Below are 15426 nucleotides of genomic sequence, written 5' to 3' on the forward strand. Positions count from 1 at the left end.
AAAAATATGTTCTAATTATAAACAACCATGTATATAGTTTGCAGTGCTCTGAATAAGGACCACTAAACCACTCCACTGATCAATAGTACGGGCTAAGGTCCCAATTATATCACATATTCAAATTAATAAAATTGAAAAAGATTTTTTTTTTTAAATGTCTTAAAATAGATTTACACTGAAACTTTAATTAGAATCCACTTTACTCAATTCAAGGTCAAAGAACAATAGAACTTTAAAGTATTATTGTTACGTAATTTGATATTATGTTTAATTGTTTGTTTACTAACTGAATATGTAATAATATTTCTAAGTGAATAAAAATGGAGGACGATGTGTATGATTTGTGTGTAGTTGGAGCTGGAATGATAGGGTCTGCAGTAGCAAAATATGCATCAGAATGGGGTCGTGTTTGTTTAGTTGGACCAGAAGAACCAAAGGTATCATAAAGACTGTAAATATGTATTCTTTTAAGACAATGCTTATTCTGGAACGTTAAGGTGCAATGTACAACCTATTGAAAATACTATTTTAAAATTGACAATGGAAATGGGGAATGTGTCAACAGAGACTACAACTCTACCGAAGAACGATTGACATCTGAAATTCTTACCAAAATAACATACATTTAAAACAACATAATAGTTATCAAAGATACCAGGCGTATAGCATAAGTGCGATTCGACGATTGATGGGATTGAGACCAGGTGGGTCAGCCTGTCAACGTATATTTGTTCCACATTACAGATATTCTAGTGGAAACTTTGTTATAAACGATGTGATAATACCTGTACCTGATGAAACAAATATTCTATACTATTTATTCCGTTAGGAACATCTACTGTAACATTGTGTAATATTTATTCCTGTGGAAATAATATTCCAGAATATTTTCCCATTGGGAACATATATTATGAAGGAACTTCTGTTCTGTGACATCAATTCTTGAGTTAATCTATTCATGTCTGAAATAAACAGAAAATGATATTTTTTGTAACGATCTGAAAATGAGGTATGATGGCCAATTAAACAAATATCAACAAGAGTTTAAATGATGTAAATATAAGCATGCAGTTATATTCATTGTAAGGCATTCAAAAATATGAGGTTATTTAATTAACACAAATCATGTCAAGATAGGACCAAGCAAGCACGAGAATAAATGTAAGGAAAAAATTCGATTAATTAATCAATGGACGAAAAAGCTAAAACGATGCATCGGACAGCGTAGCCACCAGCAGTCCATGATATTAAGTTTCAATAGAACATATCACAGATATTTTGAAACTAGAATAGTTGAATAAAATTGAGTATTTTTCAATTTAATGGAAATAATTGAGATAAAATAAAACAAGATGAGCTAACTTTAAAATAAAACAAGCTAACAAATAACATGTAACTGATTGTCTTAGGAAAGGGATGTTAATTGTAAGAGAGATATATTTGGATGTCACTATGATGAGGGAAGAATTGCGAGATGTTTAGCTCATGACCCTGTCTGGACACAGTTGGCACGTATCTCTATGTCAAGGTACAGACAAATAGAAAGTGATTCAGGTAATGACCACTCTGTATCAGCTAAAAATAGTTCCGTAGTTTATACAGTATCAATATTTTTGGCATATCTCAATAAAAAGTAAAATTACAAAAAATACTGAATTCCGAGAAAAATTCAAAACGGAAAGTCTCTAATCAAATGGTAAAATCAAAAAAACTAAAACACATCAGACGAGTGGATAACAACTGTCATATTCCTGATTTGGTACAGGCATTTTCTCATGATGAAAATGGTAGATTGAACCTGTTTTTATAGCTAGATAAACCTCTCACTTGTATCATGCTATATATAGACAAGAAGATTGTTTTAACAGATATGAACTGAAACAGCGATATTGATACCACGTTAAGAAAGGACACTCGTTCTCGTAGGATTCCATATGTATTCCATCCATACATTAACACTTCACTAGTAACTATTCGCATTACTAATCATTGTTTAATAAGAAATTGATCCTGTATTGCCATATTTGTGTCTATTTCATTGTATATGTCTTCCCAGCTAACAATGTTACGTCATTATTACGTAGTGACAACGTCATGTTTTCGTCGTATTGACGTCAGGTTATTACGTTGTATTTACGTAAAAGTGTATGGTTTTCTTGGCGTTGTCACAACGTCGTAAATCAACGTTGTGGTGACGTAAAATTACGTTACTACAACGTTATTCCTGACATTACAACAACGTTTATATTACGTTATATCGATGTTGTCACAACGTCATACATCACATTGTGGTGACGTAAAATTACGTTTTTACAACGTTATTCCCGACATTACAACAACGTTACTATTTCATTATGTTGAAGAAATTAATATGCTATATAATTGGCCTTAAAATGATCATATATATACATACATAGTATCAACTGTGTTTGGGACCATGAAGTGATCTCTAGACGATGTACCTGTTTGTGCTACTCTCTGGAGGAATTTGTATATTTCTACATCATCTTTTGTTTTTGTAGCTTTAATCGAGTTACTGTTTCAGTAATTGTGATATAACAGAAATGAATCCTAGGGCCATCCATAGCTAAGTCGCTGTCTATTCGTATACAGTTCTTGATAGTTAGTGCTTGTAAAAATGATGCATTTATCATGTATGTTACTCGATAAGGGGGTGTTCCCCCTGTCTCTTCTAACCAATTTTTAATTGCTGCCTATACGATATGTAATTCGCCAAATATTGAATGCCGTACAGTGACCTCTATAGTTAATTTGACTGGTCTCGTGTGGCGAGTGTCATTGACAATCATACCACATTTCTTTTTTATACTAGCATTTAATTTATTTCATCGTAATAAACATTTCTCATTTGGCATGTTCACGTTCTGGATATAATATGGTTAACTACATACCCACCCAGGCCATGAAAATTTTATAAAAAAAAAAGTTTATGAAAAGTAAATAATGCCTGTATATCAAAAAGTGAAGATTTGATCATCGTTAACTTTGTTTATTTTAAATGGTCTCCTTTGTTCCTGGTAGTGGTATTTCCGGATCTGCTGGAATTACCCTCTTAGTAATTGGTTCCTGCAATGACAATACAAAAACTTATTAGTACACATAATTATATATTCAGTAAAATTTAATGTTACCCTTTATTGTCGCAAAAGAGTATCTTGATCTTCACAATGCTAGTAACAAATACATATCTATAATAACAATTTCGTACTGAATTAAAAAAAAAATAACCAACATAGAAGAATACAAACAATAATAGTTTTGGAAAATAATCCAAGATAGGTTGTACTATAGATACTGGGGAAATACGGGTATTCTTACATAACATGCTTATTGCGTGTTTCGCCTGGTTTCGAGGGTCCATGTTTTAGGGTTTCCCCGATCAATTCTTCATGTAAGACTCTACAAAAGTTGACATTAATTACATTTGCATCGTGATATTTAATATAATTAAGAATAAACCTTAGACTGTCAGGGAGCAACAATTTACTTAAAGGAGGGTGTTTGCTTGAATCAGATTTTTTCGTGCCGTATAATTTTCATTTTTCAACGATATCACTCAAATTATTTTGTTCAAATCTAACACTATAATAAAGGTATGGGAGGAATCGGGATTCAGAATATTTTGTGTCCTGTATTCGAACAGAATATTTTGTTTCATCAATTTGGAAATCAGAAGGAAAAAAAATAAAGAAAAATATCCATGACCCCTTTTTAATTTTTTTATTTCAAAGGCAAATTCGGAATTTTCATAACCTATTTATGATTTTGAAGCTAGTCATTGGACAAAAGTCAGTTCCCAGTATGAGTAAAAAAAAGTCCTATCATTTCAACTAAAACCGATATTTTTCAAAAAAATATTACGAAGTAACTGTATGAGCGATTTTCATAATAAAGATACCAAAAGATGCGGAAATGTATGAAGTTTGATTGTTTATTTGGTTATAATATTATTCATGTTCATTTTAATTTTCTGACGAGATGGACACAAAGAAAAACAATTCTTGAAAAGTTTGCAATTATTCTAAATCGTAAAAACTTGCACTTGTGTTTAACTCATTAAATGATGAAAACGAAACTCAAGAAAATTATGACTAAATAAACAATAGACATTTTTACATCTTTGGTAACTAATTTTAAAAAAAATCGCTCATACAGTGACTTGGTAAATTTTTTTTTTGAAAAATACCGATTTTAGTTGAAATGATAGGACACTTTTGTCCCATCATCATGACTGTAGTATATAATTGATTTTGTAAGATGACATAATGATTTATCATTTATCAAATTTAAAAATACACTGCGCCTTAGTTCTTATCATTAATTTCTACATTATGACATAATCCAATGACTGATATATCATTTTAAACTTCACAAAAAAAACCGGTAAAATAACAAATTCACAGTATTGCTAGCGCCGGAATACATTATTTATACCAAGCTGGCTTTTAATCGAGATATATTTTAATCAGATCATAACTACTGTTTCACCGCCAAAATAGACACTGCCAAAATATAAAAAAAAAATATCATTGAAAATTATGATCAATAAATCTACGTTTTACATTTACAAATTTGACATATATATGTTCCACACCATATGAGTATTTGGACCGCACGAGTACGATCCGGACCGTATAAGTATACTATGTAGACTCGTACGGTCCGACCATACGCGTGCGGTCGAACGGTATGAGTAAACGCGTATGGTCCAGTACGAGCTGACCATACATGTTATGGATCATATGGTTTACATTTAGACCACCATTATCACAATCTTTATTTTTAGTATTATAAATTGTTATTATTACAATAAGATGGACGTAATGTTCATGCTCTAAACACCAAATCCTGTATTTTGACATTTACCGGCAGCTAAAAGCCCTAACAACGAACCAAAATCGGAAACGTTACGGTATTTCCGTATCCTTTTTTTATTGAATGTTTGAACACAGTCGCCTGCAGATTTCATAATTATAGCGAAAAAATGGGGAAAATAAGATAGGTGACTGTGGTTTGAATCAAAAGACTTCGTCCCCTTTCACAGGTAATGCCTGACGCATATCAAATATCGTTCATTAGTTCTATCAATAGAAACAATACAAATTAAAATTAAATTAGTGCATAATAAAAAAAAGAAATCTTGCTATTGTAATTTTAGGGATGTCAATAAATTACAGTACTACCTGTGACTTTATCTTATTAATGGTGGCCATAAAAAATATATTCACCATGGTGGCCCTATATGTTCATCATCATACCCCCTATTGCTTTTTTAATACACCAGATATTACTCAAAAGCTAGTCAAGGATAAAGGGAAATCTTGAATGCATTGAAGTGTTAAAATTATATAACTTACAGGTCGGGTGTCTCAGGTAAAATATACATGTATGTGTTTGTCAAATTTAATAACTGTGATTATGAACATGATGAAAAAAATTCAAAACTAAATTGAAATAATAAAACTAGTTGAACAAACAGCTAAATTAAAAAATTATTGTCCCCTGACTATTAGTTTTGATATTATACCTTTTAAATAATTTTTGATCAATTTAAGTGTTTTGTTTTGGTAGTGAAAAATAAATGAATATCATTTTCAAATATACTGCAAACATTTAAAATGCCTGCATTTTTCTATTGACAAGGTGTTTCTCAAAAATTAATTTTCTAACATCAAAATGGTTTATTATTGTAGATAGACTGATCTGCATTCAATATTATAATCAAATGATAAAGATTGTCTTTAGGACTCATACGCTAAATAAAATTCAGGCAATTGATTATTTCTTTATTGAATAAAATATTAGTAAGTATTAGAAATATTCATTACAACAAACTTTGATAATAATTTAATTGTCATTTGATATATTTTAAACATGATCCATGTTTTAGAGGTTAAGCATTTCTTTTACTTTTTGTTCTTGGGTTAGAGACATTATAATAAGAAGGTAAATAATTTTCAAATGGATTATTTCAAAGTTGTTTTGAATTTTACAATCAAGGAATAGGTGTTCTTCATTGACCTACAAGAGGCACAGTTTACACATTCTATCCTTTCTAGGAGTTTTATATTGTCCACTATTTTAAATTTCTAAATTATGACCAAAAATTCTATACCTATTGACACAATCAAGTTTACAGTTTTTATCAAAAGTTTTTATTTTTAGATTTTTCTTTAATTTCATTTTTTATTAAGGACTTTAAAAGTCTTAATTCATTCAAGTCCCTGCAATTATTAACTTTATCTAAAAGGCGTAAGTTGATTGAAATATTCTTTGTAAATGTATACCAAGAATATGTATCATGCCAGTCCAGCACTATATATATTGACAATATAATACACTAAAAAAAAATGATTTAATTAATAGACAATTAAAGTGTCACCATCTTTAGAAGTGGACTTTATTTTTTCTGGAGACAAATTTTGAAAGAAATTAACCAAACTGAAGATAACATATTTAATAAGTTTCAAGACAATTTCTTTTCATAAGATTCACTTGATTCAGATATATAAGAACATTTTTCATTATGATTAGCATTTTTAATGAACATTTATCAAAATTTGATGAAAACTAGGTGGACATTTGGAAAATGAGTCTTTTCAGTTATTGTTTGTGCACAACTCTTGTTTTGAGATTTGAAGAAAATTAAGATAAACAAAATTAGTTTTTTCCTAAACCATATAATGGTACTTGTAGTTTTCCTGAATAATATTAGATGTTATCAAAATTTATTGTAAAAGGATTGATATTGATCATCTTATTTTGTTAAGAAACCAAATTGTTTAATTACTTTCATTTTTTTTAATTTAAAATATCACTTGCATGATTATTAGTTATTATTGATAGCAATAACTCATTTAATAATGTTAACAAATAATTGAATACACATCATATAAACCTTTTACTTAAAAAAATAATTATTAAAAGTCTGTTTATTTCAAATGCTAGTCAATAACTCTATCTTTAACTTTTTGCCACTTCTACTCAAGATTCTTACTAAGAAGAAATTAAAAGAATAAGAAACAAAACATACAAAAAAACAAACAAAAAACCATTAAAAAAAAGAGACAAAAAAATTAAAGACAAAAAAATAATAATAAATTAACAGATTAAAACAATATTTTATTCTACATTTTCCAAAAAAGGTGAAATGTCAATTTTAAAAGAAAACAAGTTACCTGTACAGGTAAATTTTAATGAAACATACCAGCTGAAAACTTCAACCCTGATTGATTTTAACAGGTAACATAATTAGATAAAAAATGTACCTTTGATTTATGACCCCCAATAAATGGCCAACATCTCAAGATTGAATACCCCAATAAATGTTCACCATTGGATGTTGACCATGCAAGAGGGTGGACATTACTAAGAGGAAGTCACAGGCTGTACTGTACGTTGCAACATCGTTTTAATGACGTGATTTATTTGATCGATGTACAGTACATATTGCAATTATTTATTTTTTATTTTTTTATTATCACCATGTATTATTGATGACAAAAACATATAGTTCCTCTTTTTTAATAGCTTAAAAATCAACTTAATACTTTATCGACAAAAATATGATGACGTTGCTATAACGTCACAGATACGTGACAGATGCATCGCAATATGACATTGCAACAACGTAATACAAACGTTATTAAAAACAATAATTACGTTGTCCTGACGTCGGTTCTACGTCGTATCTGACGTGACGTAAAATAACATTCTCACAACGTTGCAACAACGTCGTACTTACGTAACGTCAGTCACGACCTTCCAGCGACCAATACATAACGTCACAATGACGTCGTGTGTTTCCTGGGTTTGTCTCTGTACGATCAATTGTCTCCAATAAACAAATACTTAAATCTGGTATGATTGCCAATAGGAACACTTTATATAAAGAACCAAAGTACGAGGTAATATATCAAAATAAGAAAAATAATACAACAAACATAGGAGAGACATGTACAAGAAAACATGTAAAAAGAAAATAAAAAAAGAAGGATCAATATAACTGATCAAACATCCTCAGAATTGTTCAATAATTGAATATAACTCACATAAAATCTATATTTAAAACTGTATCTAAACTGTTTTAAAAGTACATGGGTGTTCTCTTAAACCATTATAAATGATTGTTACAATTTGATGTGTTGTGAAAAAAATATATTTCCTCTTTAGTATTGTAAAATATGTGTATACTTCATTTGGGGTAGGCATAAGTCAAAAATATAAATCAATAAAAAGTCTTTTTGACGTTTTTTTTTTACAACCAATAACGTCACAGATTAATTAATACATAAAAGTAATTGTAATCAAATTATTATAGAAGTCTATGGCATGATTCATTTACTGTAACTTGATCTTTCAGTACGTTTTAATCACTACATTCGAATCTTATTTTGGAATTAGGGATTGATTTTTATGATGAAGTTGGGTCATTAGTAGCAGGAGGAAAGGATACAAAATATATGATTGACAATGAAAGGGTATCAAAGGAACAACACCTGGAAAGCGAGATTCTGTCATACGAGACACTCAAAACGAAGTTTCCACTTTTAAATTTCTCTGACAAAGATCATGGTTTATATGAAGTAAAGGCCGGACATATCAGTGCAAGAAATTTGGTCAGTGCTCAAATCAAGCTGGCTAATTCCAAGGGTTGTACATATATTAATGAAATTGTTAAAAACGTTACTCAGTTGGAAGAAGATGGCAATAGTAAAATGATCGTAATAACAGAATTAGGCAAACAAGTCGTATGCAGAAAAGTAATACTAGCAACTGGCGCATTTACATCATTCAGAAATCTACTTCCTGTCGAATTAGATGTAGGGTTATGCCCCCTTACCACTGCTATGATTGAAGTTACAGCTGATGATTTTACAAATATGAGGTTAGATTGTAGTTATTTATTAAAGTTGAATACTTCCAAATAATCTGATATTTGTTTCCTAGCAACACACTAAACAATTTGGTGCATTATCACTTGCAATAGACTAGATTAAACAAAAAATGGGTATCTTAGCCAAACACACGAAGGTGATGGATAAAGGCAACAGTAGTATACCGCTATTCGAAACTCAGAAATTGATAGAGGAAAAAAAAAAAATGCAATCCGGGTTACAAACTTAAACTGAGGGAAACGCATCAAATTTAAGAGGAGAACAACGGCACAACAGAAAAACAACATTAAAATGTAACACACACAGAAACGAACTATAATATAACAATGGCCGTTTTCCTGAATTTGTACAGGAACCAGCCCACACAGTGCATGTTATGTCATTTCGGTATAATGATTTCACGTGTTAACAACATATAACGCCATATCTTTCCTTATAGGTATGCTAATATTTCAAACACAATTGTTCTGTTTAAGTCATTGTGTGAATAGTGTTTATATTTTTTGTAGTACGGCGGATCTTGTCATTAGGTCTTTCCACTTTACTGTGGAAAGACCTATTGTTTTTCTTCTGATTATTTTTTTTTTTTTTTTTTTCTTCCGCCTAATTTTGTTCTTGCGATAAACATTTGTTTCGCAATATGTCGCTTAGATATTTGATATATGATATCGAACAGTTTATGCACTTTTGAAATTTACCCTGCGTAAACGAATACATTTCTTTGTAGGAGTTATCTCCCCAAACACTGTTTTTCTTGTTAGCGCAACTCCTTCGCAACCGTAAAATATTATGACAAATTTATTTTACAAAATTGCTCGTTATATCCTTCGCATGATTTGTCCTATTTTGACTGAAGTGATATGAACGCTCCATATGAGAGTTATTTCCCCTTATGCATTTGATATAAGTGATATGCATTTCTATCTTGTAAACCATAAGTGCTAGAGACTAAGGATCTTTTGATTTGAGGTCCTTGGTCCAAAAAAATAAAAATTAGGTCAAGGTCAAAGGTCAAGGTCATATTCTAATTTTTGAATTTGGCTTATTTCCACTAATTTCCAGAAACCGTATAAGATATCGACAAATTATTTTTTCTAAATTGTTAGTTGCGACATGTCGTAACACGTAAATTTTTATTGCAAGGGTACGTAGAACGTAAAATTGAGTTTTCTCCCCTCTTATATTTAAAAATACGCGTATGGTGATATAACTGATTAACCAAATATAATTAAGACCTATGGTCTTTTGATTTGAGGTCCTTGGTTTATGACCTTGAAATTGATCTCAAGGTCATAGATTAATTTGACTTTCTAGTTTTTGACCTTTGCTTTCAGCTCATATGTATACATGATATAGCCATGAGACTTTTTGGCGAAAGGTATTAAACCACTTAACCTTGAAAAAAACAACCGGAAGTGACCTCGTGTAAACCGGAAGTAGCTATTTTTTGTACTTTATTAATAAAAAGGTATATAGAACCAGATCTTTTTGGAATCAGTGTCAATTAAATATTCAAATATTATCGGAAGTAACATTTTTTCAAACCGGAAGTAACAAATTATCTCCCTTATTTAATTGTTTTGTATAGAAACCATATATTTCTGGAATCAGCGTACAATAACCTATCAGTTGACGATTGAAATGACATTTTAAACTTAATTTTACAACTTTCATTTTAAAATACATTATTTTCAGTGGAAAGACCTTCAATTGTTCTCTGAACAATTGGTTTTTAATTATGTATAATTTACTTATAGTCTTTCTTATGTTTGTGGTTATATTGGTTTCATGGAGTAAAATATATATTCTATTAGTATTAAACGTAAAGCTTCGATACTCATCAAAGCAGGTTATCAATAGAAAGAGGCAAATTTAGTATGCAATTGCTGGATAGTAAAAAGTATTCTCACTTTTAAAAATTCTGATTGAAACAAATAATAATTATATCAGTTAATCTTGCAAAAAAGAGTTCTGTTAATGTTTTTTCCTATTTTTAGAAATTATCCCGCTGTAATATATTTTGGAAAAGGGGCTGGTAATTGGAAGGAGGATTACCCACGCTCAAAAGATGGTGACTACAGCTGGTATATGTTGCCGCCTATTAAATATCCAGATGGTAAATTTATACATAAGAATTGCCTATTTTCACCTTTTGTATTTATTTTTGATGGACAGGTTTAAAAAAAAAGCATTTTTTTTCAATTTCTATATAGAAAGAGTAAGGAATCCAATTTTGATATCTGATACATATATATGTATAAAATTTTTCTCGAAATCACTTTGATTAATTTCACATACGTATCCATGCTCCTAATTCGTATTAACAAAAGTACGCGATAATTTCTGAATTTACAGTACCGCATTCCCTGCAAAATTTCATAATGTCGGCCGTTTAGATTCATGTTCCCTTACATGCAAATATTTAAAACGTATGCTAAAACCTTCAACAATGAGCAGAACCCATCACACATGTTTATGTGATACCTTTGAGATACGCTTTAGACAACAATGATAGTTAAAATGAAACCATAAGGAGTTGCAACCGAAGCTTGACTTGAGTTTCATAATTTGAAGAACTAGACAGTGTAGACCAAATACTGTCTGCATGGTATCAGGGATTCCGACTAAAATAAGATCATCAGTGTTTCTGACCTAGTGTGATAGAGCACATACAGAAAACTTTCAGATTTTTTTAATTTGAAGGTTTGTCCATCTATTCGTGATCTATCTAAAATATGTGAAATTTAGTTTTTATACAAACAGTAAAACCTTTACAAAGTTAGTTTTCTAACGTCAGACACTCAAATCAATCCATGTGTTCTTAGACAGTAGATGTTATTGTGTCCTGTTAAATTGTTCCCTTTAAAAAGTTTTGGATTCTCATATATTCTATGTATAATTTTTGGACTAGTTTGAATCTCGGTCTATTTCTGTAATTTATTCTTACATACTTTTGATTTTTTAACCCTGTATGCGTACATTGCCTATGTAAATTTTAAAATTGTTTGTATGCACATTGAACGACAAATTTATGTGACGTATATAATTTGTCTGACGTCGGACACTCGAGTAGATCCATGTGTTCGTGGATAGGTTTTTGTGTCCTGTTAAATTGTTCCTTTTAAAAGTTTGGGATTCTCATAAATTATATGTATAACTTTTGGACTAGTTTGATTTCTGTAATTTATTCTTACATACTTTTGATTTTTTAACCCTGTCTGCGCTCATTGCCTATGTAAAATTTAAAATTGTTTATAATCCAGGTACTTTTGATAACTATTGTATGCACATTGAACGACAAATTTATGTGACGTATATAATTTTTCTGACGTCAGACACTCAAATCAATCCATGTGTTCGTAGATAGTAGATGTTGTTGTGTCCTGTTAAATTGTTATACGATGATGACTGATGTTCCCATATTTTGACTATTTTATTGATTGTGACTGTTTATTTAACGCATTATGTAAATGTAACGGAATTTGATGAGACTGTTATTAAAGTGAGAGGGTTAGCGCTATAGAACCAGGTTTAATCCACCATTTTCTACATTTGAAAATGCCTGTACCAAGTCAGGAATATGACAGTTCTTGTCCATTCGTTTTTGATGCGTTTTGTTTTTTGATTTTGCCATGTGATTATGGACTTTCCAAATTGATTTTCCTCTGAGTTCAGTATTTTTGTGATTTTACTTTTTGATGCGTGTAACAATAATGTTGTTATATATGACACATCTGATGCTATATATGGTATGTGTTGGATTCAGGCAGTTATAGCTTTTAATTCGTATTATAGAGAAGTACTATATAAAGCTAGGACATCTACAGCATGCTACATCTAAACGTTTTACCAGTAGCTTGGAAGTAAAGGAATGGTATTGTAGTGGTGGGGACATACAACTCGTTAATGATACAGTTGATCTTTTCAAAACTGTCGTTCAAGGTACGTTTCTATGGTATAAATGTATGTTTTTTTTAATAAATCGGATGATTTTTGGGATGACATGTTTGGTAAATACAACATGAGATTGTGTTATTATATGTTCAGATTTGTAACTATCGGTTACCATAGCAGGCATTTGATACATTTTTTTTTTATATTAGACTGATGTCATTGAACAAAAACATGTCCCGGCTTTTTTTTATTTTCGTTCCTTGGCTGAAGTTCTTGTTGTCTTTTTGTTTTAAACAGATGATTTCAAATGCACACACAAATATTTCTTATTGCAAGCGTTTAGAGGAGTAGCTAATTTTGCTTACTTACACTACGGAAAGAATGACCTTTACCTATTTCACTTCGCCATCTTTCAAAATGATAAATAGAAAGCACAAGGGTGTTCCTTTAAATCAAATGATTTACGAAACGATGATATAAAATCCAAACATTACCAATGTTGCAAACAACGTAGAACAAATAAGTTAGCAGTGTCCTTTTACTTTCTTTCCGCTATATAGATGATGTTCTCTTACTTTTGGGTAATTTTGTTTGACAAATCTATCATATCGAACTTGACAGAAAGGATACAAAAGATACAGTTAATTCTGCCTCACTTTTTTACTAACGTAAAGAAATTGATACTGAGGGTCGGAGGGAAGCAAGCTATTACGAATTTACGACAAAAGAGACGATTTCAGCTTCCCAATTGTGAATTTTCCGTTAATATATAGCAATATTTCATCAGCGCCTGCATACGGAGTACTTATTTCCTAGTGTATAAGTTATTCCTGGACTTGTATTTCCTATCATAATGATTTCCTTGATAGAGGGTTGCTGCTCACATGAAGCTGTAAAGAGTTTAAAGTGGTGAAGTTTAAATAAACTCTTCGTAAATTTTATAGACGCCAGGAATATCCGAAACTACAATGCTGTCCCCTTTTTCTAAATGTGACTTCCGATTTAGACTTATTATCGGTTTGTATTAAAACGAGCAGCACGATTGTTTCTTCCCTTTCTTGTAATATAATATTTGTAGATTTGTAAATTCTATCAACTGTACTGATTTTAAATGAAAGAATAATATTATTATATACAATTGCGAGTATCAAATCAGTACCTTAAAGGTAAGTGTGTACATCTGTTTACTCTTCTGTAGCACCTAATATCATCCAAGTGTTTGGTGGTGTTCGTGTTGATTAGTCTTTAGTATCTATGTTGTGTCTAAGGTACTATTATTTGTGAGTCTGTTTCTTTTTTTAAGCAATGACGTTGTCTGTTTATTTTTGATCTATGAGTTTGAATGTCTCTGGTATCTTTTGTCCCTCTTTTATGAATAGTCATATGTAAAATATGGCTAGAGTTATATCTGCATTAAATTTTTTTTATAAAATGTTCTTCTTTTATGTTTTTATTGTAGGCGTTGAACCGATTTCCTACCATGGTGATAGCTGTGTTATAACAACAACCCCAACTAAACGCCCATACATAGATACAATACATCCACAGCTAGGTGTCGCTGTCGGTGGGAATGCGTACGCAGCAAAATCCAGTGATGAGATAGGAAGGATAGCTGCTGTGATGATGATGAAAAATGAATGGGATTCATCCTTAAAAAAGACAGATTTTCGCATCAAAATGAAAGAAAAACGTCAAACTGACAGTTAACGTCTGCAACTGGTACCTGGCTTGTTTCTTTGAATGACCCAACTAAGTCAGGAATATGACAGTTGTTGTACATTAGTGTGATGTGTTTGAACTTTCCGTTTTGAATTTTACTTGGAATTATATTTTGTTTTTGTTTTCTACTACTCATTATATACCTATATGGAGTTATTTTCTTTCAGAACGTCAGGTCATTCTTTTTCAGAATCAACCCGGACGATACCATGTTTCAATGGTATATGCTCTAAGGCATAAAATAATGACCTGTGTAAGGTCATTAATTTCCTTGATTAACATGCAATCTATGATTTACTTCAAAATTTTATTCGTCTAATAGTTTTTTGGTGCCGATTTGGATATTTATTTTCTAAAGTTTAACCGATGATAGATGTAAAAGAAAACGTCATTGTAGGCCCGCAATTTAATTTTAGAAACAAATAACTTGAAGTTTTGTTGATTTATCGCTATAATAAAGAAACATTATCATATAGGTCAGATGAATTTTAATGTAGACTTTCATAAAATAAATCCAGATTTAACATATTCGTGTGTAAGATTTTGAAAATCTTATTGAGTCAAACTGAATAGGTTGATTGCTTAACGTCCAGTGGCAAATATTTCATGCATGTTCAGAACGATACACACTGAATAGGAAATCATACTGTGACCTACATGTATTTATATTCGTCTTCGTGTCAGTTCGTAACTTTTAAAAATTTATGTATACCTTTTACTCTATCAAATGATCAACTAATAAAATAATCTTATATTCTATTGAATAACACGAAAGGGTCGGTGCGGAGGGTAATATATAATTTTATCCTGATTATCTTTTAATAAAATGTATTGCTGTTCGATTCAAGTAAAATGGTTAAATAAATAACAACTTTTCCGCGAAAGAAATAACATA

The 15426-nt window shown here is 30.7% G+C and overlaps 1 protein-coding gene across 1 annotated transcript; it reads left to right on the plus strand.

The window, feature by feature from the left end:
* Positions 1-260: 260 nt before the first annotated feature.
* Positions 261-14679, plus strand: LOC134693076 (N-methyl-L-tryptophan oxidase-like). The gene is made up of 6 exons (XM_063553782.1): positions 261-437; positions 1410-1554; positions 8425-8908; positions 10916-11034; positions 12714-12860; positions 14272-14679. The coding sequence occupies exons 1-6, from the start codon at positions 321-323 to the stop codon at positions 14517-14519; spliced, it is 1260 nt and encodes a 419-aa protein (XP_063409852.1). The 5' UTR covers positions 261-320; the 3' UTR covers positions 14520-14679.
* Positions 14680-15426: the final 747 nt, after the last annotated feature.

The sequence above is a fragment of the Mytilus trossulus genome, chromosome 12 (assembly GCF_036588685.1).
Source record: "Mytilus trossulus isolate FHL-02 chromosome 12, PNRI_Mtr1.1.1.hap1, whole genome shotgun sequence".
NCBI lineage: Eukaryota > Metazoa > Mollusca > Bivalvia > Mytilida > Mytilidae > Mytilus > Mytilus trossulus.

Excerpts from the sequence above, each read along its gene's own strand:
- LOC134693076 (XM_063553782.1), top strand. The coding sequence starts at position 321 with ATGGAGGACGATGTGTATGATTTGTGTGTAGTTGGAGCTGGAATGATA. Across the intron at positions 1,555-8,424 it reads ACAAATAGAAAGTGATTCAG|GGATTGATTTTTATGATGAA; the intron begins GTAATGACCACT and ends TTTTGGAATTAG. Across the intron at positions 8,909-10,915 it reads GATGATTTTACAAATATGAG|AAATTATCCCGCTGTAATAT; the intron begins GTTAGATTGTAG and ends TCCTATTTTTAG.